We start from the raw sequence: 27,816 nt of genomic DNA, 5'->3' as shown, positions 1-27,816 counted from the left end.
TATTAAGACTGTTGAAATGATGTTTATTGATACAGGCGTAGATGTAGATCCTTCGGATATACTGGCACAGAACGGGCGGCTAACAGTTACGTCGGGCAGCGCTCTTAGCGGTGACTTCGGCGTCGTCTTTTGCGGAGCGATCACGATGCTGATACTGTTGGTGGAGTGCATCATCTGCAGAGCATGTTGCACGTCTTCTTCATCACACTGTTCTTATTATTTGTTTTGAAACCATACATACACTTCAGAGGAAAAGAGAAAGCGAGGAGCTGGCTGGCAACTATACCGCCGGAAGGATCACAACGCTTGCCTACTCTTCACAATGGAGGAGGCAGAAACATATAAATGGAAGAAAGGAAGCAAAGACGAAAGAAACAGTTAAAAAAAAACTAGTTGACTAAACTCAAAGAATGCACGCAAAATGCATATGAGCACGGTAGGAACGGTCGCTTAGGTCACGGTACAAAAATATAGATAAAGATAGAAGAAATGATGTCTGAGGTCTTGTCATTTGAAAACAAAAAGAAATAGGCTACATACGAGAACATAAGTTAGATCCTTCTATAAGAGTAAGGAGAGCGCGATGAGCATGAGCGCATCGAGACGCACACCCCGTGGGATGCAAACATTCGTCTAATGTCATAGATCACAGGCCGAGGAGATGAAACTCCCTCGCTAACGACGTGCGCTGCGCAATGAAAGCAGGCACTCCAATATCAGGTGCTGAAGTGTCTCGTATAAACCGCAAGACGTACCTGACGGACCATCCGCACGTCCGTGTCGATGTAAGCATTCAGACACGTTCAAACAGGCATCGCTTAGCTTGATCAATTTTACTCTAGCGCGGTGAGACAAGCATCGACCACGAACGCGGGGTGGAAGCGTTCCCTTTGCGACACGCTCGTGTGGGTGCTGCTTACGCAGAATCAGCAGACGAGCGTCGTCATACAGCGCTGCTTAAATTCGCAAAATAAAGTATGTGTCGTAACGCGATCCCAAAATCCTTTCGGGGAAGCTTGATCAGCTAATGACAAGCTTTTTTGTTTATGGAAATAATGTGCAGATGTTCAAGTAAATCACCTACCGGAATAAATTGCGCGAACGGGTTAACCAATAGGAAAAAATAAAAATAAAATAAGAACAGGTGGAGTATAAATAAGCTATGACCCTCTTAGGTCAGCCAGTATCCACGTGTAAAGCTTCTTGAACACTATATCCATGACTTTGTAGTTCATGCTGTTCAAGCCATCTGTCTTATAGCGCTTCTGCCACTCCGCAAGGATGCCCTCCCTGCAAGTGAAGAAGAAAGAAGTTGGAAGGTTAGAGTGCCACAGTAGGATTGTGTATGTGTGCGCGTATGTACTAGAGAGTCAAAGTAAAAAAAATATATAGTGGGGTTTTACGTGCCAAAACCCCGACCTGATTATGAAGCAAGCCGCGGTGGGGGAGACCGGTTTAATTTAGACCACCTGGAATTCTTTAACGTGCACCCAATGCACGGTGCACGGGCGTTTTTGCATTTCTCCCCATCTAAATGCTGCCGCCGCGGCCGTGATTTGATCCTGCGACCTCGTGATTAGCAGCGCAACGTAATAGCCACTACGCAACCATGACGGGACAATGTCAGAATGAAAGGCAAAGAAAAAAATATAAAGTAGAAATCCTTTCTCAAGTTATATCCCAAGTACGCGATTTTGCGCGTCTACTCTTTGTTACGAAAGATAGTGTAGGCCTCACAAAAAAAAAAGAAAATTTACACCATCTTCCCGTAGGGGAACCCTGAGTAGTATGCGAAGCAGCCATGGGGTCGACTCAAGTTCCCATTACGCGAGCCCTCGTTGCATCAGTAGCAGCTTCTCGGCGGCGTTGGCGTTTCCTTTCGGCTTCGCGAGCCCGAAGTTCGGGGTCGGCCTGTCGCCGCTGCCGTTTCATGGCAGCGGCTCGAGCCCTCTTCTCCACACCGCATATTCACGAAGCGGATGATGATGAGTGGGCGAAGCACCGAGGGATCATTCTGGCAAAACACCGGAAGCGTTCTCCGGAAGCCGGAAGCTGGCTTCCGGAAGCGGAACCGGAACCGTAAGCCGGCTTCCGGTTCCGGCTTCCGGAAGCCGGAGCTTGGCGTACATGCGCAGTAGTGGTGTGGACGCCGCACGGCGGAGGAAGGGAGGGAGTGACATAGCCCCGACCATAAGCTGTTTCGCATCTAAAAAAAAAGTGGTCGCAGTTTCACCTGAAAGGCGAAGCATCAATTGCGATAGCAAACTTGTAGAGAGCTATACGGAGTAATGATATTAGCTTTATCAGCTGTATAAACTTGGACATGCAGCAGCATCGGCAACACGCAGAACTGTTGTCGACGCCATCGGCGTTTTGCCCGCGTTCGCTCAAAATGCGTGCGGCGTTGGTGACTGTTGCCGGAGCCTGTGATATAAATAGGCACTTGGTGCCGCAGCTAAACGTCGCCTCCCTTCCCTCCCCCTCCCCCACGGCTTCTCGCGCGTCGGAAGAAGGTGCGTTTGCTCTACATATATGGTGATTGTAAAGGAGAAAAGAGACGCCTACTTCTGCAGCCCTTAAGCGAGCACGGCGCGGAACGCGCGTTTGTTCTCCGCCGTGCGTTCACTCCCCGTGAAAGACGCGCCCCTCGCGCCCTTTCACTCGCACATACAGCGTTCGGCGCGCGGCGACGATTTCTTCTCCAAATGACGTCATGCGGAACCTCACGGCGACGGCGACGGTGACGGCGACGGCGACGGCGACGGCTACGCCGACGGCAGAAATCTGCTTTTGAGTGTCCATATAATTGCTATCGCAATAAAAAGTCGCAGTTTCACCTGAAAGGCGAAGCATCAATTGCGATAGCAAACTTGTAGAGACCTATACGGAGTAATGATATTAGCTTTATCAGCTGTATAAACTTGGACATGCAGCAGCATCGGCAACACGCAGAACTGTTGTCGACGCCATCGGCGTTTTGCCCGCGTTCGCTCAAAATGCGTGCGGCGTTGGTGACTGTTGCCGGAGCCTCTGATATAAATAGGCACTGCGTGCCGCAGCTAAACGTCGCCTCCCTTCCCTCCCCCTCCCCCATGGCCTCTCGCTCGTCGGAAGAAGGCGCGTTTGCTCTACATACATGGTGATTGTGAAGGAGAACAGAGACGCCTACTTCTGCAGCCCTTAAGCGAGCACGGCGCAGAACGCGCGTTTGTTCTCCGCCGTGCGTTCACTCCCCGTGAAAGACGCGCGCCTCGCGCCCTTTCACTCGCACATACAGCGTTCGGCGCGCGGCGACTATTTATTCTCCAAATGACGTCATACGGAACCTCACGGCGACGGCGACGCCGACGGCAGAAATCTGCTTTTGAGTGTCCATATAATTGCTATCGCAATAAAAACGTGGGCAGCTTGCACTAGTGGTGCAAGGTTGTAGCAAACAGCGGAGCTGGTGATCGACCTAGCTTCTTCCAGGTTTGGCTAAGTTTGGCTATAGGCTTGGCTAAGTTTTGCTAGGAAATGCTAAGTGCTGCAAGGCACGGTATTCCGAATCGGCTTGCCAGTGACGCGCAGATTCTCACTTGGCCGCGCGACGTGCTTCAAGATCAGCGGCTTCTTCGGGTGTCCGGATCTTCTTTGATCATCCCATGTCAAGGCTACATGTGCTCGCCACAGAGTTAACGAGAGTTCTGCTGCCGTCGCTACGGCTCCGAGCTTTATCTCCCCGGTGACGTCACGGCTAAGCTGCGCCTCCACACTTGCAGGGGCGTGGCTGGTCAAAACCTGCCGAGCCACCGCCAGAGGCGCCTGCTGCAGTCACGGTCACCGCGCGCGTTCGGCGCGAACGTGGGGAAACGGGGAAACGCGGACGGCGTCGGCAGCAGCTCTGCGCGTCGTATCGTTGGTGCTGCTACAATGTTGCCTTGACATGGGACGTTAAGGAGAGGGGAGGAGAGCGCACGCCACGCGCATGCTCTCCTTCTCTCTCCTTAACGTCCCATGTCAAGGCAACATGTGCACGGCACGGAGAGGAGGCAACGCACACGCCGCTGCGAGAGGTTGTTGCTAGGCAACGCGCGGTGACGTCTTCGTTCAGCGAGGTTTTCTGTACACGCTTCACGGACTGACGGTCGGCTTAAACAGCTCCGCTCTTAAAAAGTACAAGCCAAAATCCTACCTAAATTCCTTGAAGTGGGGAAAGCTTAAGGGAAGAAAGGCGTTTAGATAGGCCTACTAAGTTCGTGATCCAATTGTCTATATCACACACTGTATGTATGTGTGTGTATGTATGTATGTATGTATGTATGTATGTATGTATGTATGTATGTATGTGTGTGTGTGTGTGTGTGTATGTATGTATGTATGTATGTATGTATGTATGTATGTATGTATGTATGTATGTATGTATGCATGCATGCATGTATGTATGTATGTATGTATGTATGTATGTATGTATGTATGTATAAATAATTGGATGGATGGGTGGATTGATGGATGGGCGGATGTCCTATGTGCATTATGTTTTTGTTTTATGCGACAAAAAACAAGCCCCAACGCCCTCAGGAAGCAAAGCTGTGGTACATGAGAGCTGCTCAGAAGAATCGCTCATGCTGAAGTTCCTCACCTGGCCGGATTCTTCTTGCTTTGCTTATGACTTAGAGACTTGTACCTCGCAATGTCCGGAGGACGTCTGAGAATGGTCTGGTTGATATGCTTCAGCCTGTGCTTAAAAAAAACAATGACAATTAAGTATTACGCAACAACAATAATAAACCTAATTAATAGCAAATAATTAACAGCACATTTCTCACAACAATTCACAACAAGCACTCAACAACGTAGTCGATGCCGTATGAACAGATGACATAATCTCATGTCGATCTCTTCAAACTGCAATCCCTGACAAAAATTTATTAAGAGTTTTACTGTAGAAAGTAGAAGTCTTTATTTATGTTTATCTGCCCCCAAGCCTGTAATTTTGTGTTCGATCGCTTGCTTCGCAGGCCTTCATAGTTTCTTTATAAACTTCTTTGGTAACCTCGAAGTTTCTGTCTTATGTGCTACTACCGATAGGACGGAATAGTTGTGCAATGTTTGTTTTAAGGATAGCGGTGTAAGCTGGCTGTCATTACTTGATAATTCTCTAAACCAATTTTATTTTCTTCTGCAGATTTATTTCTCATTATCTGGGTCCCCGGTGACTAATTAGTCTAGATAAGCGTACTGTTGCAGAGATTCTAGAGGTTGGGTGCCCATCTGGAATGCTCGTTGTCTTGGTTCCCCTTATTTAACATTACCCTAATCTTACACATGCTACTCTTAGGCCTACTTTTACTATTTGTCGGCAAAGATACTCGTTCGTTACTTGCAAGTAATCTTCAGTGTTGCTGCACAGGATACTGTCATCTGTGAACAGCAGTTTGCTGAAATGTTCCCCTTTGATACGCACACCTAGTTCTCAGTACGAGAACTTGAGTACTAAGCCTGCAGTAAGTAGTATTGGAAAGTGTGTGTCTCTTTGTCTGAGCCCCTTCTTAATTAGTATTTGCCATCTTTATACATGCTAAATTAAATACGATAAATTATTCGAACTCAAGAACTATAAGCAGATAGACCTTCGCGTCACTTGTGATCTTAGCTGGAATGCGTGACTGAAGTAGTAAGTAATGTAAACGATGAGCTGCCCTTTCGTATACAGGGTGCCAATATCTTCTCTACTCCTGTTTGACATTTTGCATAAGAATCGGTTTTTCGACCGACTGTAAAATACGTTACAATATTCTGTGACACTTTCACAAAAACTAACATTAATGAACTGATACAGAGCCCGAAATAAACATGTGCAAGCCCTTCATGATCATCACGCAGACTTCCATAAAGAACCTAGTAGGCACAGTTTAAAACTTTTTTCACTAATATAAGGAAAGCGTTGCGCGAGATTTAAGGTAATAAATGAACTATATTAGGTTAGTTTTATGGCGGGTATAACTGAGTATTGTCTTTTTATTCCTGATATTCAAGATTGCAGAGTTAGTATTTAAGTCATGTTTGAGCACGTAACAATTCCTGTTCACTATTCTTCCTTCCCACGCATTCGATTAGGTATTTGCAGCCTCTTTTTCACAGTTTGCATGGTGATTATTTCACAGTCTTCCATTTTTTTTTAATTTTGTGTCATATATATGTTATGTTACCATGGAATCACTTGAATCTCTGCGCCAGTTAGTGTGGAAGCCGGCGAAAATGATAGCGCTAAAACATGAGGCAAAAGGGAAAGTTCAAGACGACAAAAGCGTCTAATTAAAACTGACGATTTGTTGCAGTAGTGAACTGTCTCTGTGGCTGAAACCTTTGGGAACGATTAAGTCATTCTGGACCACTCTGATGAAATCACCAAGTGGTGCTTGCTCTTCTTTGAAACATCATCTGTGGTTACGCATTTTGCTGCGTTCTGACGAAGACAGACGGACAAACCTGAATGTCATGTCGTCATCCTCTCCTCCCCAACCCCAGTACACGTTGGAGTAGCCATTCACCCGTAGCATTAGTTCCTTGCTCAGGGCACTAACGCCACCGAACATCAAAGTGTAGGGAACGCTGCAAAAAAGCACAACAAGGCATTTTATTGTTCTATTACTGCGTATCACAGTCCAGTTTTCATTAAAAGCTTGAGTGCGCAGCTTCGGGCTAAAATAATGATGCTGATCCAACGTAAGTTAGAATCGATAGGAAGTAACGCTTTTGATGCGATGCATACAACTATTTCAACTGACATCCTATGCAGCATGCAATCTCAATCTGTTTATGTTTATATGTTTGCGTTTATGAATTATACCGTTCACAATCTGTGCCTAATGCGAACAGCAGTCCACGCGAATGGACACTTGGAGACGCAGGCGGGGTGTTGTCGGGAAGAAAAAGGCGATGTTTCATGTTTGTCGAGGAAAACGTACACGCTCTCTTCTGCTTCACTCTTGGTGACATCGTCTCGCAGAGTTTGGCCAACTTATCTGGGCCAGACGAGGCGACACTAACTACGCGTCATTTCCAATCTTTTAACTCTTCATTGATGAATGATGCTTACAGGCATCATACCAGAAACAATTTTATTGCGATAGCAATTATATGGACACTCAAAAGCAGATTTCTGCCGTCGGTGTCGCCGTCGCCGTCGCCGTGAGGTTCCGTATGACGTCAATGGAGATGAAATCGTGACCGCGCGCCGCCGAACGCTGTATGTGTGAGTGAAAGGGCGCGAGGGACGCGCTCTTTCGCGGGGAGTGAATGCACGGCGGAGAACAAACGCGCGTTCCGCGCCGTGCTTGCTTAAGGGCTGCAGAAGTAGGCGTCTCTTTCCTCCTTTACAATCACCATATATGTGGAGCAAACGCGCCTTCTTCCGATGCGCGAGAGGCCGTGGGGGAGGGAAGGGAGGGGGAGGGAAGGGAGGCGACGTTTAGCTGCGGCACCAAGTGCCTATTTATATCAGAGGCTCCGGCAACAGTCACCAACGCCGCACGCATTTTGAGCGAACGCGGGCAAAACGCCGACGGCGTCGACAACAGTTCTGCGCGTTGCCGGTGCTGCTGCATGTCCAAGTTTATACAGCTGATAAAGCTAATATCATTACTCCGTATAGCTCTCTACAAATTTGCTATCGCAATTGATGCTTCACCTTTCAGGTGAAACTGCGACAACTTTTTTGTTCTTGCCGAGCTTCAGTATTGAATAGGAAGTTTCTAACTGAACGTATCTGACGCACACTGGATGACAAGCGGCCAACACCATTTCTTGGGTGAGAGCAGAAACACAAGACATAGGTAGAAGAAATTCAGCACGCAAATTCTTTTGAAAGCACGTTCAGAGGAGACAGACCGAAACGAGATCTCCGGCTGCAGTGGTGTGACACACGTCTCATTTCATTTCAGCAAATGAAATGTGCAACTATGTTTCACATATGAACAGAGTCGTCTGTAGAAGTTTACAACGAAGCCATAATTTGCTTTGGGGTGAATCCCACTTGTCTTCTGCCGCGGGTTTCCCCAGTGTTCCTGAAAAATATTCCGCAAAATATTTATTCTCTTCGTTGAATATGCTTATTCTCGGTCTGTTTTGCACATTTAGATTGCAAATAAAAATTTCAAGGGTATTTATATGTGCCGTCTTTGACAGGTTAAGGTGGTGTGAAGTTATGTGCAAGTAAGGATTAACGGCCGCCCTTTTTCGATCATTCGTTTCTTAATTTTTACGTGGCTAATCTTCAACGTGAACCTTCTTCATCTCGGCCAGGTGCCACTTAGACGGTCAAATGCCGATGGTAGCCTGCCAAAATAAATGACTAAAGTCATTCAGGGCCGGACGAAGAAACATCGTGTTTGAATACCAGCCAAGTGAAAAGCAAGAAGAGGATGGCCAAAGGAGGGTGGCCGTCATTCCTTACTTTGACAGAACTTCGCATCATATTAAAAAGATTGCAAATAACGCTGGCGGGAAAGTCGCCTTTCCTGACTCAGGTAACTTGACCCAATTTTGCAAAATGACGTTACCGACAACGAAGCACAAGAGAGCGTACAATGGGAATCACAAGAACCGGTTTGTCACCTGCGTCGCAAGCTTAGTATACACAATTTTACTATCCTGTGGGTCATGTGAAAGAATATATGTGCCGGTAGAATGACCGTTGCCGAAGTGAATCCCTAACAATCAGAACAGGACGGAAGTGTAACGAAAGGCGGGAAAGGTCTTCTTACATTTGATTGCCACGATTATGATTGTGTCCCATACTTAGGCAATGGCGTATTTCTCTTCCGGGACCGAGATCGCTGCACGCACGAGATTGTCAAGGCAGAAACATTGATGAATAACGATTGTATATCGGTGCATCAGCTCGCCGTCAGTTCCCTTAGCTAAAAAAAAAAAGCCGGCAGATCCCATGCCGTGTGCGAATCGATGTTATGCGAAGCAGTGAGTGGGGAACCTACCAAGTTAACGACACGACCATGAGGGCACCAAGACGTAGGCGGCTGTTTCATGACATGACACGCATGTCATGAAATTCATGTCATAAGCCCTCAGGACTCCCTTTAGCTACGCCTAAAAGACCTAAGGCGAAAGCCTTAGTTATGCTCATTACTATGACTTCGACAATCAAACTTTAGCCTTTTCCTTCACTTAGTACCACACCCGAAGCCATTCCATCAATTTTTGAGTGTTCATTTTTTTTCGCTGAGTCATGGTCATGACTATGACATCTACCACCATACTTTAGTGTTTCCTTCAATTAGTACCCATGACATGAACCCATTTCAATGTTTTCTGAGAGTTAATCTTTTTTGGATGAGTCTGTGTCATTTTTGCTTAGAAGCCCGCGAACACACGCAAAGTGCCTCGAGCGGTCAGTCGTGCGGCAATTTCGCGTGTATTCGCGGGCATCTTTCACGCTCAGAAAAACACTTTTATATACCATGGATTGAGCAACAGCAAGCTGTATCGGGAGTTTTTAAGGCTGCTTTTCAATTTTTTTCATTGATCCTTGATTGACCATCTAATTATAATATTTGAGAAGTTGATTATTTATTCAAGAACAATTATGTAAATAGGCGGAATGCAAAAATAACCTGAGTATCTCCAAGCAATGACAAACAACATTAACTTGGTTCTGTCCATCTACGTGGCATTTGCATATTTTTTAAATCTTGGTGCGTGATAGTTGGGACACCCTGTGAATACACTTCGAATGAAATTTTAGAATGACACTAGTTTGGAGGCATGCCCCGTAAAACTGGCCGTAGAAATGGACTGTTGTCCCACTTATTTTTTTAACGAAACGCTCTTTTATGCATTGAAGCCCAAAAGTAACTCGAACGCACATGTATTTCGTTCAATATTCTAGGAAATAGCATACCGGTGTCATCCTATACATTCAATTCAAGTGGATACGTCTTGCAAACTCACCGGCTGGAATTCGTAAATTGCAATATGTGCGGTAAAGTATTTAATTAAGAAAGTAATTAGTGCATTTTTGCGAGTAAGTATATAATATGTGTTTCGATTTCTATTGATAGTAATGTGTGCATCTTCGAATAATCGAGCTCAAGGACAAAATTGTGCTATGTGCCACAGACGATTTAAAAAAAATTACCTAGTACTTAAGAATGATCACCCCGTATAGTATGATGCTGTTCATGCGTAGCCAACTAAACATGTACATTATTAGCAATCGAGTTAAGATGTACTCTTTTTGTGATATCCATGTAGAGTCGCATGTTTGTTTCCAATAATTGCATAGAACACAGGGAAGTTGTAAGTTATAGAATAGATATAGAATTTTTAACACGTGTAATACAATGTGAAGAGCATTAAGCCAAACTCTACTCACCCTGATCGGGAGTCTATCCTCACAGACATGTGCCGCGGCTGCTGGGGACACGTGTAAACATTGCGATCGTCGACTGGCACGAGGTCAATATCGTGGAACACGAAGCACTGATAATCGTACAATGCTGTAGATTCCAGGAAACCAACGTTTAAGAGCTTAGCTCGGTTGAACTCTTTATCATCACCCTAGAAATGAAAGTAGGCATATAACGTTTTAGGCAATACCTCGTCGATTGCACAGAGCACGTCGTGAAAGGAAATTGGGACCTTTGTTCTGCAAACCTTGCTTGAATGCGGCACAAAATTTACTTATTTAGTGAATATTTTAGTTTAAAAAGAAGAATATCTTGCCTTTAGTATACTGGTACCACAGCAGTATTAGAAAAAAATGCTTCAGCAATTAAATGCGAGAAGGCGTGCACGAGGCTCTGCAAAAGAATGTCCGTAACGTGGAAGAACACATGAAACATGTCGTATGGTTGCAGGTTCAAAGATGCAAGAACTGCTCGCCAAGTGAGGATAACTAGTATTGAACTTCTAATTGTGCATCAGCAAGTATTATGTGTTTTACTGGCAAGGATCCGTTAGACTTACTACCTGCGGTCAATACGGTATGCGACTGAACCACTCGGTCGCATTTTTCAATAGCGCACTCGCTCATTCACAAAAATAAACAATTTTGCATGTATTTGTGCTAGTGGCACGGATAAACGAGACTGGCGTTGGCCAAAATGTAACGGCGCCGTACGGTCGACTTGGCAGTATTTGACACGTTGTCAATGTCGTTTACGACATTAGGCTCATTTTCTAGTAATCCCGGTGCACCACATTATTTTCATCAGCAAATGAGTCCGCAGAATTGGTTGTTTATTGAAACTGTTCAAAAATGTGTGCGTATGTGTCGCACAAGAAGCAATCAGTAACCGCCCATTTTTTTTGCAAGATTAACGGGATCATATCTGCTATCTCGAAGAAAAAAATACCCGCTGATCCAACGCACGTGTTAGAATGTATCTAAAGCAAACTTCTTGTGGAACTGGGTAACTGAATTCTGCAAAACTATTCATAATCTTGACCTCGTTTTTTTCTATAGTGATTGCGTGCCGGCACGTAAAGACAGCAAGACGCAGGTACCAGCTCCATGCGATCAACCTGACCAATCACGACCGTGGATTCTACTGTCTCTGTGATCGGCCTACGTTGTGTCTATCTAAGGCATCCGTATGACCAGGACATGAATGACAATGCCCAGCTGGAAGCCGACGCCAGTGATGGGCTATCACTATGACAAGCCAGCAGCGCAACGCAGGCCAGCAAGCCAACGCAACGCTCATGCAGCCACCGACGGCGGTGAGGCAGCACGGAATACCTCACGTGTGTTGTATGGCAGACCCACCATAGTCACAGCTTCGCTAGCTTCCATCTTCACAGTAGTGGAAGGGCTCTGAAATTTTTTAAACCTCTTTGGTCGTGGATAGCGCTCTGTGAAGTGTCTGCGCCAACTGGACGGACAGTTGTAGCGCGCGTTCGTCGCCGACGTCAGCTGTGTGTCTGTTATACAGACGTGTCGTTGTGACTCGTCAAGTGATCACTACTTTGCTTAGACCAACTCCCAGAGTGCGTCGAATCTGCATGGTCGGAGACGTATCTGGCCTCCGTGGACTAAAGGGTTGAAAAAGGAAGCGCAGGTCCGCAGTCATTATGCCATCGTCATCAAGCGCTGTCGTCCTTTCGTTGTCCTTATGCCGCCGTCGTCACATCGTCATCTTCAATAAGTCGTGATTCCGTTTTTATCATGCCACATTGGTCATGCGGCCACAGTCGTCGTGCCATCCATCCCACCGTCATCGCCGCGCCGTCGTGTTTTCTATCAAAACATGTGAACAATTATTTGCGCCTCTATCGTCAAACACTTTTGGATGCGTCAACAGTATGCTTCGAAAGTATTGCGAGTGTGCGCATCTTATTTCTGCGATGCATATACGCTAATTGATTTCTTCTACTATGATCTTCGATGGTTTCTGGAAAAAAATTTGTCAGCAGATAGTTACCCCAGGACAGAGTGATCGCGATGAATGGCAATGCCGATAAGGAAAGAAGAAGGCGATGGGGATACAGTGGTGGTTTTATAAAATAGTAAAATAGATATGCCTGTGCATAATATACGTTGCTCGACAGGGGAACAGCGCAAAAAAAAAACACGACAGACAAGAAGGGAGTTGTGACCTGCGCGGTTATAAACATTGTAGGATATTAGGCGTTACATAAAATGAAAATCAAGAGAATCGTACGCTTCACATCTAGTTGTATATACAGATGGCCTTTTAACAGCTTCACCTCACATTGATTCGAACATGCGCGTTGAATATTCTTATTATTATCATTGTAACGCGACAGCGTTAAGGGCCCCGTGTCGCAGAAAATCCGGCATCGGCAACCGGCGTCGGCGTGCGATGTCGGTGGGTGGCGGTGAAAATCATCCCCAACCACCCCGACCGCGCAGGCCCTCCACGTGGTGCAAGGTTTTGTGAACAAAAATTGAATTTCTTGCAGTGAAACCCGTCAGAAAAATAGACACACACCAGCGCTGACTGACGACTGAATTCTTTATTCAGAAAGGAACACAAATATATACATAAAGAAAAAAATAGAAGGGTAGATCACTGCGCATGGCCAAAAAGAGTGAGACACCGGTTAAATTTCCCCCGAATTTCCCCCAAATTTTTTTTCTGAATAAAGAATTAAGTCGTCAATCAGCTCTGGTGTGTGTCTCCCTTCTTGTTTGTCGTGTTTCTTGCGCAGTTCCTCTGTCGAGTATGTACAGACTAGCCCAATCCTCAACGATGTTGCAATATACGTTGCGTTTGTTGAATGGTGATAGCCCAAGGATGAGGCCGAGCAGGAAATTCGTTGTTGATGCTGTGTTTCTACGCGGCGCGTTCCTACTACCCAGAAACACAGCGCCAGCTGTGAGTCCGTCAGACAAGACATGCAGCATTGTGACGCAGCATCGTGGTGCTGACCGGACGCAAGTCCCCAATCTCGACAATATTATGGTGTAATGACTGTTCCTAAATGCTGAGAAAGAAACAAAATTTTTCTGAACTTGGTGCGAAAAATCCCAGTGACGAAAAACCAACCCTTTGCGGCGAACAATTCGTGAAAGCACCGGAGAGTTGTGTATACGAAGCTTAATTACCAAACTTGAGCTTCTTGCAAATCTTTTTTTTTTTCACATTGTAATCGCAGCTTCCACTCACATCATTGGATGGAACTGGAAAGCTCAACTTACCTGCTCAATGAGAAAAACACCATAGTCAATCTGCTGCCTCGCCAGCACGCGGTGAATGTTGTATATAAAAATATTGAGGTGTTCCCTCCTGTTTCTATAAGGTATGAGGATAGCCACCCTGTGCCGGGATGTGCATTCCTTGGGTCGGAAGTGGCCACCAGCCATCACGTCAGGAAATTCGTCTTCTACCGCGTCTAAGGATGGCACATCCATCTTCGTGGGTATGTAACCAACTGAAATATTCAATACAAAATAAACATGATGTGATGTCCACGTGCACGTAAGAACAGAGAAAGCGGGAAATTCATTACGTCGCTAAGTACATGGGCTGCTTGCAGGAAGCATTTTAATTCGTGATAAACTTTATACAGGTACGAAAGAGAATCCAGTCCCCTAAGATGACTTTTTGTGGACTCACACAAAGCTTCGCTATACAGGGTGATCAAAGTTAAGTTGACATGTTTTTTTTTGTTTGTTTGTTTGTTTGTTTGTTTGTTTGTGTTTTTTTTAGTTATTCGCTGAGGCCTCCATGAAGACCATCTCTACAGTAGGGTTATGTGGCAATGGGGACACAAAGTGAGATGATAATTATCACTGTCATCACTAGTAGCCGCCCATCGTTACGTCGGCAAATTCTCCTTCTACTGCGTCTGCGGATGGCACATCCGTCATGGTGGATATGTAACTAACTGAAATATTTGAAACAAACATGTTACGAATATTCTCGTAAAAACAAAGAAAACAGGCAGTTTCTAACATTGTGATCCCCCACCTGAGTAGAGAGGCAGCCTTTAGAAAATCGTATGGCAGGTTGGAAGCGCTGCTTTGATGCCTATGATGTCATTACGCCACTCCGTGTCTTATTCAATCACATAGGGCTTAAACCAATGAAGTGGCATATGGTCACATGAGCTTATTGACTGAAAAGTTTTGTGGCATGACAGTTTTGAACTTTTTATATGATACTGAATTATTGTTCTCTGTGATTCGGTGTTATTAACATGGAGCGGAGTTTTGGAGGCATTCATATACTTTCCAAGATAAAGGAGCGCCGCAGAGAAGTTAGGGCAAATAGTAGTGTTAATTTTGTAATTGAAGCGAATGATTTGCCCGACAGAGATAATTGTGACTTTGCCAAGACCTATAAAGCTAGTGGGGAGAGTTCTTTTCAATATTTCTCTTTCTACAATCACGAGAAATGCTCAATATATAGATGGATGTCTTTGTACTTCGTTTCATATGTACGAGCTGCCTATGTGGACGATTATACTGTAAAACCGTCTTCATGTACCTGAGTTCATAGTACTCTTGCGTTAGTAATTTATTTCATAATGGCAGTTTTTATGTTTCATAAAAACACACTTTCAGCTAGTCGCCGACATCTAAATCTACGGATTCACACAAATGAGAAGTGAAGACGCCCTTAACCTTCATAGGACACCCATCGCGTTTTGTTTAGCCTTTCACATCTTAGGAGAAACTTGCAATTATTTTCAGCTAAAATAAAACTTTTTGCTGGGCGGGTTGGTTCATATTTCGAGGAAAAACAAATATACTGCGCAAGATTGAAACAAGGACGAAGTGAGGGACACGGACAAGCGCTGCTTTCAACTTGAATCTGAGCAGTATATTTGTTTTTTCTCGAAGATATTTGCGGCTACCAGCCCAGAGGGCTGATTTGTGTTTTCTCGCGCTTTAATGGTATGCTTTCATTCTCATTACAGAAAAATATGTGCCGCGATTGGATGGGATATAAAAGGCATGCTTTCGAAATCTTGATATTGAAATAAATAAGAAAACTTACTGTACATGCAACCAGAACATCAACTGCTATATATTACTTAAATTTTAACACCATAACAACAATTTAGGTTTCCAGTAGGAGCATTGCACTTCTAGAAGCATTACACTACCCAGGCCGGTAGTGGAAGACCGTGGTCCTCCGCCCGTTCGCAGGCCTCCTGGACTGCCGAGAAATGGACTGAGAGTTCGCCACTTTGAAGGGCCCTCTCTCATTCCTGCTCTGTGCTGAACTTGGTGCTACGTAACGCCGGGCACTGCCAGACCATGTGAGCGAGTGCGCACTTATCCGCCCCGCAGCTAGGGCACCCGGGATCTATGCCTTCAGCAAAGTGGCTAAACGTGCTACGAGACTGGAACGAACCTGCTTGGAGCATCTGTAGAGCCGACGACTGCGGGCTATTGAGCTTGGAATTCGGGAAGGGGTACCTCCACTTTGACAGTTGATGGTGAGACGTAACTTTGTGAAAGCTGCAGAGTGGATCCCTGAAGCTCTCCGCGAACCCGCCTGCGGACCCGCCCGGACCGCTGTGGCACGTGATTTCTCGCGCACGGTTATGAGCAAGTTTGTTGACGTTGAGAACTGACGGATGAATCCCTCATATCATGCGGGCCGGGAGCCAGGTAATTGTGTGAAAGCCTACCACACCCCCCGAACTGAGGATAGCGACAGCCTCTCTGGAGACCGCCCCCGAGGCGAAGCCCCGGACGGCAGCCCTGGAGTCCGGGAATATCTGAGGATGCGAAGTGTCCTTCATCGCTAGAGCTATCGCCAGCTGCTCTGCTACTGCCTGTATTATGGCAGCCCAGCGACTGCAGGAGACACTGCCCAGCCTTGGTGGAGGAGAGCCGCGCGACCTGAACTAGTTTCTGTGATTCAGTCGCCTCCGATAGGGTGTTTTGCATGCCCAGGCTCATGAGCCTGTTAAAATTTTGTGAATATTGCGTATTACCGCAAAACTGATTTGTCAGACATACTGAGTAGCCAGTTCGAGTTCTGTGATTCGACTCAGTAACATCTCTGGTACCGCGGGCTCCGTCAAAACAGAGAAAGAATGGGGCGTAGGATGTCTTGCATGAATGATACAGAACACGAGCATGCTCCCGAAAATCTGTTTAGGTTTGTCCTCTGCTAAATAAGTTACCTGCTTGAAAAATGGTCATTGCATCTAGCACATCCCATTCTCGTTTTTTTTTGTGTGTGTGTGACCCGAGGAGCCTATGTCCCCTGATGTCGGTGCACAATGCATGCAGTGCTGGGCCGCCAATCGTGCAGGTCATGTTCTTAAGGGCGTTATAGCGCTTTAATTTCATCAATAGCTGGCACGTAGGGTGCACCACTCTCTCAAAAGCAGCATTGGAAGTGCATATCACATTTGTTTGCGCACTCTAAATCCACTAAAGCTTGTCAAGTAACCGGGACCGAATGAAAAAAGCTGCATGATCAAGACACTGCAGAGCTGGTCGACAAGACACCATAGTAGAGCTGGCGGTTTCTGGTCTTGTGTTCACTGTGTTCGTTTTTATTTGCGCTACAATGGCTCTATCAAGTACCAACCAACTAGCCTAAGAACAAGTTATCAAGAAGCTGTTTCTTTGCAAGACCCGTTTGCCATTCCCTGCCACCTTCGCTGGGTTGCGAGGCCCAACGCCATTATTCTCTGACATCTATTCTTAGAAACAGCTTTAACGTAATAAGTTTGATATGAATATGGGCAAACATTTTCTCAAGTCTAAATTCATTTTAATCTTCTTATCAGTCATTGTCGCGCGATACGTAAGTCTGGTGCACACGAACGTTAGCAATTGCTGCATTTCGCGACCGCACCACGAAGGTATTATATCTCGGGTTGCGTTTTTTTTTTTTTGTGGCTGTTGCCTTTGTAGAATCTTTCTTGCCCCTACAGTGTCACATCTTAATTTTTATACAGCCAGTTCAGATATGTTACATTCACTTCGCTTATCCTATTAATATAACTTTGTGCTTTCAATGCACAGAATATGTGTTGCTCGGTTTAACCAAGCTTTTAACGAGTCTTGTATTTTCTTATGTTTGGCAATGCTCCTAATAATACGTATAAAAAGTCTAGTGTTAATAAAGCCTCAAAATCATGCCGACTGTTGCTGGTCGTAGCAAGCATCGGCAATAGCTTCGGTGACGGTTGTCGAATAACGTAAAAGACCTGTAGCAAGACAGAGAAAATATTTTAGTAATGCTACAGCCGAGATTCGCGCATAAGAAATAGATCCTGTGTTGAGTGCGTGTTCAGTGATGGCAATATTTTACGACAAAGGCTCGTTACACCTTCATCTTCGCCGATGTAGGAAGATCGGATATTTTCACCCACTTTGTTTAATTTCTGAACCTTAATCTGGTGCAGCTATAATAAAACTGTTATGGTGACACCTTCACCTAAGTGAGTAAAGTACTAAGACGGAAGTTTGGTAGAAAACATGTAGGAGGTAATTTACGAGGATCGATTTTCACCAGTATGCTGCTCGGAAATTGTTCTAGAATATATTCGCGCTCACCCAGATTTGGCGGTATAGGTGGGCACAGCTGCTTCGCAGAAATATTTGTTCTAGTACTATCACTCAGGACGTCAGCAGGAACTCCGGTAATTGCGATCGCTTGATTCGCTGCCAGGGTACTCATTGTCTGTTTCGCATCTCGCAGGGATATTTTGTCTGCGATAGAGTATGTTTGAAACATCGCCTGCAGGAAAGACGTTCATATGTATAAGTATTATTGGGGCGAAAGCTTCAATGAAAGGGCTGCTGTGAGGTTAAAAAAATCAACGTACTTTGAAACGTGCTTCTTTGAATTCACGCATGTCGAAGCAAACATCCATGAGTATGTATACCAGAACACAACCAGCGACTAGCTTGAACAAACGGCTGGTTACCATCGCCTTTAATGCGGCTAGCATTCCAGCACCCGGAAATGTGCCGCTTAAGCCAGCAGCAATCGGAACCTTCTTCATTGGTATATAGGCTGTAATTACCTCTCAAGGTTGTCACTGTCAAGACTGTCACAGTAAGTGAATTACTGAATTCTTAGAGGTGCTCTTGTCATCAACTTGTTTATCACGTCTGCAAAAAAAGCATGAAAAAGTAATTTGTGCTTGCTTAAACGTCAAAGCGCAGAATTTTTTACTCGTAAATTCTTCAACTGTTCAGGTACTTATTTATCAGTTATGTATTTTTATGTCCAAATACTGCTGTCTCAGACCTGAGATATAGCAGGAATGGGTAAGTGCATTAATACAACATGCAATCAACATGTCACACTAAAGGAACTTTAATAAAACTTTGGTTGGGGCTAGTTGGTACATAGTGTTCGCAATAAAGCAACTTCCTTTACAAGACGCTCATGTGGCAATTCTCGGAGATAACTATGTAGGTTATTCCACAATGCAATGGTAAATGGTAAGAAAGAAATTTTAACCTGTATAAGTTATACTGCCAGGGATCATTGTTCAAAGGATCAGCTCTTCGTGTTCTACGTGCTCAGAAGCTAACAAATGTCACAAGTACGTCGACGAAAACAGAATCATGTACAATTTTCTGCAACATTATATTCCATTCACACGTGCATATATGTGCCACCGGCTCAAATGATAGCAGGCCAGCATGCAGAGAAAGGGAGAAATTGCGGTCATATAAATGACAAATAAATCTAACAGATTTCTTCTGCACAGCCTAAATCTTTGATATATCAGATGCGCAGTGTGACAACAGATGCATATTCTAGAGCGAGCCTCACAAGGGATTTATAAGCTGTTGGATTGCATCCCTCGGTTGCTGCTTTTAGTGTTCTTTTTAAATAGCGAAGTCACTTTAGAGTCCAGGAACAAATTAAATCGACGTGTTTGTGTCATTTTAGGTTGGAAAAAATGTAACGCCGAGATACTTAAACTTGTTCTCATACGCAAAAATCGTCTCATCATTAGTGTAGGCGAATTTCAGAGGGTTCGTATTTGTTCAAAAAATCATAGATACCGTTTTATTGAAGTTAATTTCGATTTGCCAGGTCTTACTTCAGTGCAGAAGGTATTTAGCGCGTTATTCAGCATATCCTGGTCATTCACACTAGTAATGTTACAGTACAAGGTACAGTCGTCTGCATACAAGCGGAGCTTAACAGCAATGTAGCAATAAACAAACGGGAACCGCAGATGCAAATGGGGACCGCACAGGTCTATGTCTAATTAATCGTACTGCGGCGTGTTTTCGACGCTTTCTTTGGGCCCCAACATTACTGTAACTAATTTCGGTAGATTTTGGGCACGTTCACCGCGCCTGGCGTTGTGACGCAGTTAGCGAAAAGCAGCTCGGCCATGTGACGCAGTTAGTTTCGCGTGTACTGAATCTTACTGCAACAAGTTCGTGACGCTTTCTCTGACCTTCAATATTATTATAATTATTTCGTTACATTTTGGGACACGTTTGAAGCATGCTCGCCGCGCCTGGCGTTGTGACGCAGTTAGCGAAAAGCAGCTCGGCCGCGGTGACAATTAATTTCACGTGTACTGAATCTAAGTGGGACAAGCTTATGACGCTTTTGATGGCCTCGGAACACCATATACTTTCTTTCGACACTCAAGCTTGTCAAAAACGCGACGAGTGATTGCCAAGAGTGATAACACGGGAGGGTGTTGCTTGCGCCGGCCGAACGCCGAGGACCTCAAAAACCAGGAACTTGTAACTCGAAAATTCAGTCTTCTGAATGACTGAAAAGAGGCTTTGCAGGCATGCATTTGTCTTGAGTGCGAATTGAAGGCATTCTGCGAGCGTCTAGCATGGTCTGGTTAGGAGCCTCTGCGGGGGTCAGCTCTATGTACGTAGCGTACCATCGCGTCGGCTGAGGCCAAGTTGTTTTGGAAACGCGCAGTCGCCCATGTATTTCTGCCTTTAAGTGCAGGAAATAATGCCCTAAAATGGGGAATGCTGGGAAATCAGATGTTTTCTTCATATTTTATGTTATTGTTTGGGATGAGTCGGGTATTTTCTACGTAATGTGTGTAACAGCGAATTGCTTTTGTTTGTTATGCCACCCATTCACCACTTTCGCAGGTTTCTTTTTACACGCAGTATTCCTATAATGTCTAAATACCAAAATGAGACGCGCTTGTAATTTACCTTTTCCAACTGATTCCATCTGGTGGAGCTTCGTAGGGGAATTACTGCTTCTTACCTGCTGCCATAACGTTGGATGAATGCACAAAAAGCCCGAAACGAGCATTTATGTAGAGCAAAAGAAATATTTCCTCATTTCATAAGGCGTCTTGTGTCTACGTTAAGAAATTGCACTTGGCACAGATTTGATGAATGATTATAAAGATCGTTCGCAATCATTTTCACTAAATAATAAAAATGATTCCGCACCGAGACCGCGTGTGGTGGAACCGTAAAAGCCGCGCCGAACAGCGCAGCCTGCGTAACGCGTGTCAGCTAGCGTTCAAAACACGCGCGCCCAAAACCGAAACCGGAAGTGTAGTTCAGGTATTAATGCCGGCGGCTTGGTGCGCTTCAGTCAATTCGGCCGCTGGGCTCTATGGGAGTGTCCTTTTTTGTTGGATTTCTTTCTCTATGGTAGTACAGAATTTAGCATTCTGCATTTTAGTATTAAGAATCTTTCTAAGTGATGTTAGCAATGAGTTTTCTCGGACTTTCCTAGTGCGGGAGCATTGGCGAAAGCGCTTTACTTGGCGAGTCAACTGAATAATCTCTCTAGTATACCATGGGTGCTTCGGGTTTCGCTTTACAGACTTTTTGGGTATGAACTTAGCTACGCACTCTGACAATGTTGTGAAATATTTCAACAAACAATTCAACACTCAAGGCATCACTCAATAGCATAAACTCACCAAAACATAATTCAAGCGAGGCGGCGATGGAATTGTCGTCTCGCTTGCATGTTTAGTTAAATAACCAAAACCATATTTTGGTTTGTTTTCCTATACTTGTGAGGAACACTCTTCCAAACAGATCAAGCGCCGTAACCGTGAAGATAATGAGGACACAGACCATGACTGGTAGTTGGGCAGAAATTTGAGGCAATAAAAAGAAGACTAATCAACAGGCAGAGTAGCAGACCGCATCGCTTGCTCATTTATAGGGGCAGCACTACTGAGACGATGAGAAACAAAAATGTGCGGATCCCACGAACTGTGGGAATCCATGTAAGCGAAGCTTTCCATGCTGTTTGCTTTCATTGACGATAGTTATTGTTCTGCTTTCCGCTTCTTGTCGTGGTGCTCACCATGCTCCTCGTCTTCCATGGCCGCCACGCGTTGTTGACTCAAGGTACTGAGCATTTCCTAGCTAGATATTGAAATTCTTCCTAACTGAGGGTGATGAACGCTTTATTAAGACCACAACCCCCTTTCCTTTATATGTGGTAGGCTTCAATAACTTCGCCAACCAGCTGCTAACCTTGAAGTGACCAACTGGTCGTGTCACAAAGGATGTGGCTGCACCCACACCAACGGCACTGCGAGGCGAGACGTGATAGCTTCGAAGCCGAGACTGAACGTCTGTGCTCTTGCAGTTTCATGCTCACACTTCTTCGTTTTGGCCAATGTATGTTTTACCACAGGTTAATGACGATTGATACAAGATGTCGGTTCTGCACATAAATGTCGAAACGTCGTGCAAACTGCACTCAGTAGACCAGCTTCCACACAATGAACGTTGTCTAACTGTTCCATGTTTTGTGTTTTAAAACCTCCCCTGTATATTTTTACATTTTTGGCTCAGCATTACCGAAACTAAGGTGACGTGGGTCCACATTAGCACTACCTGACACCAGGATCAATGTGGATATGTTCAGAGCTGCCGGATCAACGGCGAAAAGCCAATCAACTTGAACCCTGCGGCCAGCTCGACGGAGTTCCTCACCTGGGCCGCTGTTGAATTAGGAACAAGGGAGGCAAAGCTTCTTGCTCAAAGTACCGTGAAAATTCCTAAGATGGAAAAATACACTATGACCTTCCGATCAGCTGCCATAAGAGACGTGAAAGGCTTTCACGTAGACGTAATTAACAGCATTAATTTTGTTGCTTCTTCACGCATAACGCGCACCATAACAAAACCAAACACAATTTGTGTCTGCTGTAGTGCAAGAGATGCAGCGATGCCCACGAGGCGACATCATGAAGCAGGGAATTTTATCCCGTTCAGTCATGGTGTGCACATTTGTGTACGCGACTTACCTATGCAATTTCTTTACAGTTGTAGCAAGGAATGGACCACGAAAATTAGGCATGGGGTAAATTGAATATCAGCTTACTTCAAGTGCCTTCATTTTACTTCCGAGGGAAATCTATCGCAAACGAAGACCGCTTTGGAGAAGGCACTTCAGCGTTTGACGGGAGGTGTGACGTAGAATGTTTCTGTACCAATTGCGAAAGAACTTGTTTGCCTTTCTCGTAATGCTTGCAACCAATAATTACCTTGTGCAAGTAATTCGCGCTAGTGATACAAATATTTTTATGAAAAACGTATCATTATGAGGGCACAATAATTAGATACTTATTCACTATGTAATTATGCTGACTGATCATAAAATTCAGAAAGAGTCATTCTACCAGCTTGGCATAAAATTATGTAAATTTCATACATTTGTCGACAGACGATCACAATTCGTCAATTCATTATGCTGTAAATCAGCAGTTCGATCTTTTTGCCTGAGCGTCTACGAGTACCTTTGTTTGCAAAACCAATAGGTCATAGACGGACGATGTCTATAACTTGCGTTTGTTTCTTTAATGCAAGGCAAGGAAATAGTACGACATTCTGGTCGTGGAACGAGTGCAGTGACTGCCCAGTTTTTCATTAAACGTAGTGCAACAGTGGAATAAGACAGTTGCAACTTAGCACAGGGGGCGACAGACTTCTTAATTGCCATATTCAAGGAAGAAGACTACAAACACTTGCGGACCCGAATTTAATATAAATATCAGTGGTGACTACCGTGTTGCATGGTATGAGCCGAGAGTGCCTGAATAAATGCCAGCTAGGCAGACCAACATTGCGGAAAGCATTTTTCACTGTCATTAGGCATTGCAATAGAAGTAACTTTGGTGGTAGGCAGCGTGGAAAAGCCCCCTTCAGACCACCAAACATCGATCGTGCAAGGGACATGAACGCATAAATTTCGACGACATAAGCTTTCGAGCTTGGAAAAAGCAAAAACGCCTGCCCAAGCTTTAGAAAGCGGAAATATAATAAAAACAAAATTTTCTGTGCAATCAGGACGAAGTTTGTGCAAGAACGAACATAACTAGCAAAGAAGTATGTGTTCTTGCATACGTACAGGTGCCCGTGGGTTTGATAAACTCGAGCTTGGTTGGCAGTATATAAATCGAAAATAACAAAATCATTGCTGTGTACAGTTAAGACAGAAAAGCCATGCTCCTAGAGACTTGAGCAACTTTCCCAGGTAAATTACATTGCTCATATATTCATAGTAAGCAAAGGTAATGACCGATGAAGTGTTCATGTTCATATTGTCAAGACGATATTATTGAGGATTACTCTATCTTTGCAGCACAAACTGACTGCTCGTTGCTCGCGAGAACAAGGTGAAAATATAAGCAGCGGAAGCCTTTGAGTCACAAAAGCGTAATTTACTTGAGGCGTTCTAAGTTCTGATGTGCAATGGTTGTTGCCCAGCTGCAGCGTCACTTATTGTAGTGCTACTAAACTACGAGATATAGCTGCCACCTGTAAAAAACCTTACAATCTGTCAAACCAAGAAAAACGCTGAAGAAAAAATGGCCATAGATATGTAGTCCAATTTGCATGTCGATATACCAAAACTGGGCCATCTACTTCGAGAATTGTCAGACCGTTAACATCAACCTATGCTCTTACTTTCATAATAGTGTGAAAGGAACATAAATCATCTGGGCTTTCCTCCAAATACTGTGTTACTTAAATACGAACCAATATGTTTCATTTCATCTGCTATAATGCGAAGATATGATTATTGACACAAGAGGCTGCCATTGGTGTTTAGGAATTGACCTTTGGGTATGGAGCGATATCTTGAGGAAGAGTGCAAAAACATATAGCCTTCGTGGCCGCATTTGATATGTATGAATAAATAGTCGTGAAAAATCGAGACGCAAGTTTACCGAAATAAGTTAAACATTATGTTGAGACCCCAGACGGGTAAATGCTGTGACCTCTACGTCAGTGATATTGCCTACTCTTAATCGAAAGAGGGACATGAGCTAAAGTTATCACGCGTGTTCAATGTGTCTGCGACAGCAATGTTGAATTATATTTTGAAAATTAGTGATTTTTGAAGAGTCCTGTCCTTTTTCAAGAAAGTGTGTTTCACTGGCATACGAAGAGTATGAAGGAATAGTCAGAGAAGACGATACCAATCTGCAAGAAGCCCATATGACCGACACTCATGGTTATTCGTGACCTGTGTGGATGTTTCATGAACTTCATCAAGGATTGTTTCGACAAAAACAAAGGGCATCACTGCATTGGCACAAAAAGACGCATGTTCATTTCGAGAAATGAATGCAAAGACGTGTATCACGAACTGGTGAGAGCAATATCATTTTGGTCCTACCTTAGCGCTCCAGGTATTAAAGAAACCTTTTCAACTATCTACTCAGACATCCCCGCATTGCAATGACGCACTTCTCTACTATTAAGAAGAAACTGAACCATCGGGGTTTCTGCTAATAATTTATTGCTACCCATGTAGCTTCTGCAAACACGAAAGAAATTGCAATATAAAAACGGTGTTTGCCAGCCGTCATCCCGCTAATATACATTCGAAGTTACCTCGAAGGCCAGCACATCGCTCACAAACAACGTGTTCATAATCAACCAAGCTTCGACCTTCTTTATCAGCAGTACTTGAATAAAAGGAAGGATTACTCCTTGGGTGATTGAAATTTAGCGATTTGCTTTTGACGTTGGTCACCAACCTCGAAACAAGCCCCATGATGTGCACGTTTTTTTCCAGATTTCATATTCTTAAGAGAAAATCAATTGAAAAGGGCCTATCGCATATATTTTGCAAAATGCAAGCGATAGCGTTTAAGGATGGAAAGTTACAGGTCCCAGAAGCAAGTCGCCAAAGGATTGTGAGACATTATCTCACTAGCCTGCAATTAGGAAATCACAATGGGTGTTGAGAACACATCGAGTTACAAGCAAACAGCATACAAAACTTCACTTACATCGATTCCCACAGTGCCTGGGATCCGCATATTTATTTAGGTCGGCAAAATAAACAGGATTCATTCAAACTCACTCACAAAATTTATATTTCTTGCTCAGGGCTCGCTCGGGCTCAGATCCCTCAAAATTCAACTGAGCCGGGCTCACTCGCATTCAGACTCGCCAAAATTTTACTCAGCCGGGCTTATTCTTGAGAATCACTGCAACAGGTCGATGTTGTGGATGTTCAGCTAAAACACCCAAGCTGAATTTTTACTGTAAATAAAGTCGCTCGACGGTCGTTGCCATGCACGAGCTTACGAATAAAACAAACGAGTTTTGGTTATACTGTAGACAGGCTCTAGCTATATCACTGACATGTTTTTGTCTGCATCTTGATGTTTCCTTTAGTTCATATGTCAACAAACGCTCTCATGCAATACCCAAAAATAGACAAACTCAATCTTTTGTCCATTTAATTGGAGTGAGAAAATGTAAATTACAGGGTGTTTACTTCGTATAAAAGCGCGCGCTAACCGATTGTGATGAGCTAAAAAAATAATAATCTCGGAGTGATGCCAAAAAGTCACTGTCACTCCTCCAGCTCTCGTTGCCGCTTTCAGCGGCTATAGACAGCTTCCGATAGGTTTAGCTACAGTTACCACCAACATCAATTTATGACTTTACTTAATTAAAGTGCGCTTCGGTGTATATACATCTGCGCTAGAGAGACTTCCTGCCAGCGCACTTCAAAACTTTAAAATTTACACCAACCACGCATACGATCTGAGTGACGTTTTTGTACTTCAACGCTATGAATCGCGTTTTTCTCATTTAACTTCACATCATCACCGCACCCCCCCCCCTCGCCCTCACCTCAAAGCGTCTGCCCTCACTCACCTCCTCCTCACTAATCTTCCGAAAACGACCATCACCTCACCACGTAAGGATGATGGCCGATGAGGGCCAGGAAGGCCCTCGTGAGGGCTCTGAGCGCCCATTTCTGGTCAGGACATTTGCCCTCTGCCGTGTCAACGCCTCTCCTTGCGCCGAGCAAATTCCTTCATATCGTCTAATTGGCGGTCTTGTCGGTTGCATTCAGTTTACTTCAGCAGCGGGTGGCTACGGCCTCTCTAATTCGCTCAAAATGCCGCCAAGTCACGGAATTTGACAACATGGCGTAATTTCACGTCCAGGATAGCACCTCATTAGTAATTTAGTTTCTCAGTGTTCACTACTGTTGCTGATATAGCTCATCGAAAGAGGTACAGCGCTTGCTTATAACACTAAAGATTCGTTAATGAACTCCAGTTGCAACCTGTAGTGTTATGATGAAATAACTTAAATAATGCTTGAAAATAAGGGTTCTGATCAATCGGATTCATTAGTAGGTGCTCGCGCTTTCCAGCCTCCTACCTTATTAAGAGCGTAAGGGTTGTTTTCAGTGGAACTTCCAAAGTCGTGCGAGAACACGTAACCTTCGCGGGAAATCTGCGACTTAGACTTTTTTTGCTACTTACAGACGAAGTGAAGGCTTGCGTCTGAGTGCTTGGTGTATAGGGCATTATTTCCAAGTTCTTGCAATTCATGCATCAACATACCCGTTACAGTGCGGACTTCTTCGAAACACCAGTGAGATGACGCCAGACGCTGCTGCCACCCTTGATGTGGTAAACATACGGTAACCGATTAAAAAGATCTGTGATCAATTAGTTTTATGCGAACGATGATCTGCCGCTCTTCCCTTGCGAGCACCAAGGAGAACTCGTTTCCCTACGACGTAAAATGGCATTATTGACGACCTCTGCATAGCATGATGACGCGGCAGGTCGTGAAGCAGCTGTTATGACGAAGGCGTTTTTTATTGTTTTTTTGTGCGGACGACCAAAATGTCACGCTACTCCGCTGTGATGAGCAAAGAAACATGTCCACTAAAGATCAAGCGAGTTGTTGCAAGTGAAAGCTAAAAAAATAATAATCAAACACATGCACACAAGAGAGGCGAAGTTGTGACGTGGCTTTTTTCTTGACAATATTTTTTTAAACAGTGAGAACAAGCCATGACGACAAAACATGGGATTTGCGGATGAAATTACGTCCTCAATTTTTGTATATCCACATATTTCTGCCTAAATTTGCGTGTTTAGATGGCTGTT

General features: G+C 44.4%; 1 protein-coding gene across 2 annotated transcripts; it reads right to left on the bottom strand.

The window, feature by feature from the left end:
• LOC119446132 (beta-1,4-N-acetylgalactosaminyltransferase bre-4-like) lies at positions 1-27,423 on the bottom strand. Of its 2 annotated transcripts, none has more exons than XM_037710485.2 (8): positions 27,181-27,423; positions 18,271-18,559; positions 17,999-18,182; positions 13,667-13,899; positions 10,376-10,560; positions 6,472-6,594; positions 4,622-4,717; positions 1-1,290 (listed from the first exon to the last, which is right to left on the bottom strand). In XM_037710485.2, the coding sequence occupies exons 2-8, from the start codon at positions 18,448-18,450 to the stop codon at positions 1,161-1,163; spliced, it is 1,131 nt and encodes a 376-aa protein (XP_037566413.1). In that variant the 5' UTR covers positions 18,451-18,559; positions 27,181-27,423; the 3' UTR covers positions 1-1,160. The 2 variants fall into 2 exon arrangements, with proteins under 2 accessions (XP_037566413.1, XP_037566414.1); XM_037710486.2 differs by having other exon boundaries at positions 27,262-27,421.
• Between the last annotated feature and the right edge of the window lie 393 nt (positions 27,424-27,816).

The sequence above is a fragment of the Dermacentor silvarum genome, chromosome 3, assembly GCF_013339745.2.
Source record: "Dermacentor silvarum isolate Dsil-2018 chromosome 3, BIME_Dsil_1.4, whole genome shotgun sequence".
In the NCBI taxonomy this organism is placed as follows: domain Eukaryota; kingdom Metazoa; phylum Arthropoda; class Arachnida; order Ixodida; family Ixodidae; genus Dermacentor; species Dermacentor silvarum.
The sequence above is the reverse complement of the archived record's forward strand: the minus strand, read 5'-3'. Positions and strand labels throughout refer to the sequence as shown.

Bases quoted from the DNA above. Each gene is read 5' to 3' on its own strand.
- LOC119446132 (XM_037710485.2), bottom strand. From the start codon at position 18,450: ATGAAGAAGGTTCCGATTGCTGCTGGCTTAAGCGGCACATTTCCGGGT. The intron at 18,183-18,270 runs GTACGTTGATTT...TCTTTCCTGCAG, and splicing joins TCAAAGAAGCACGTTTCAAA to GCGATGTTTCAAACATACTC. The intron at 6,595-10,375 runs GTGAGTAGAGTT...GCTTTTTTGCAG, and splicing joins AGGATAGACTCCCGATCAGG to CGTTCCCTACACTTTGATGT.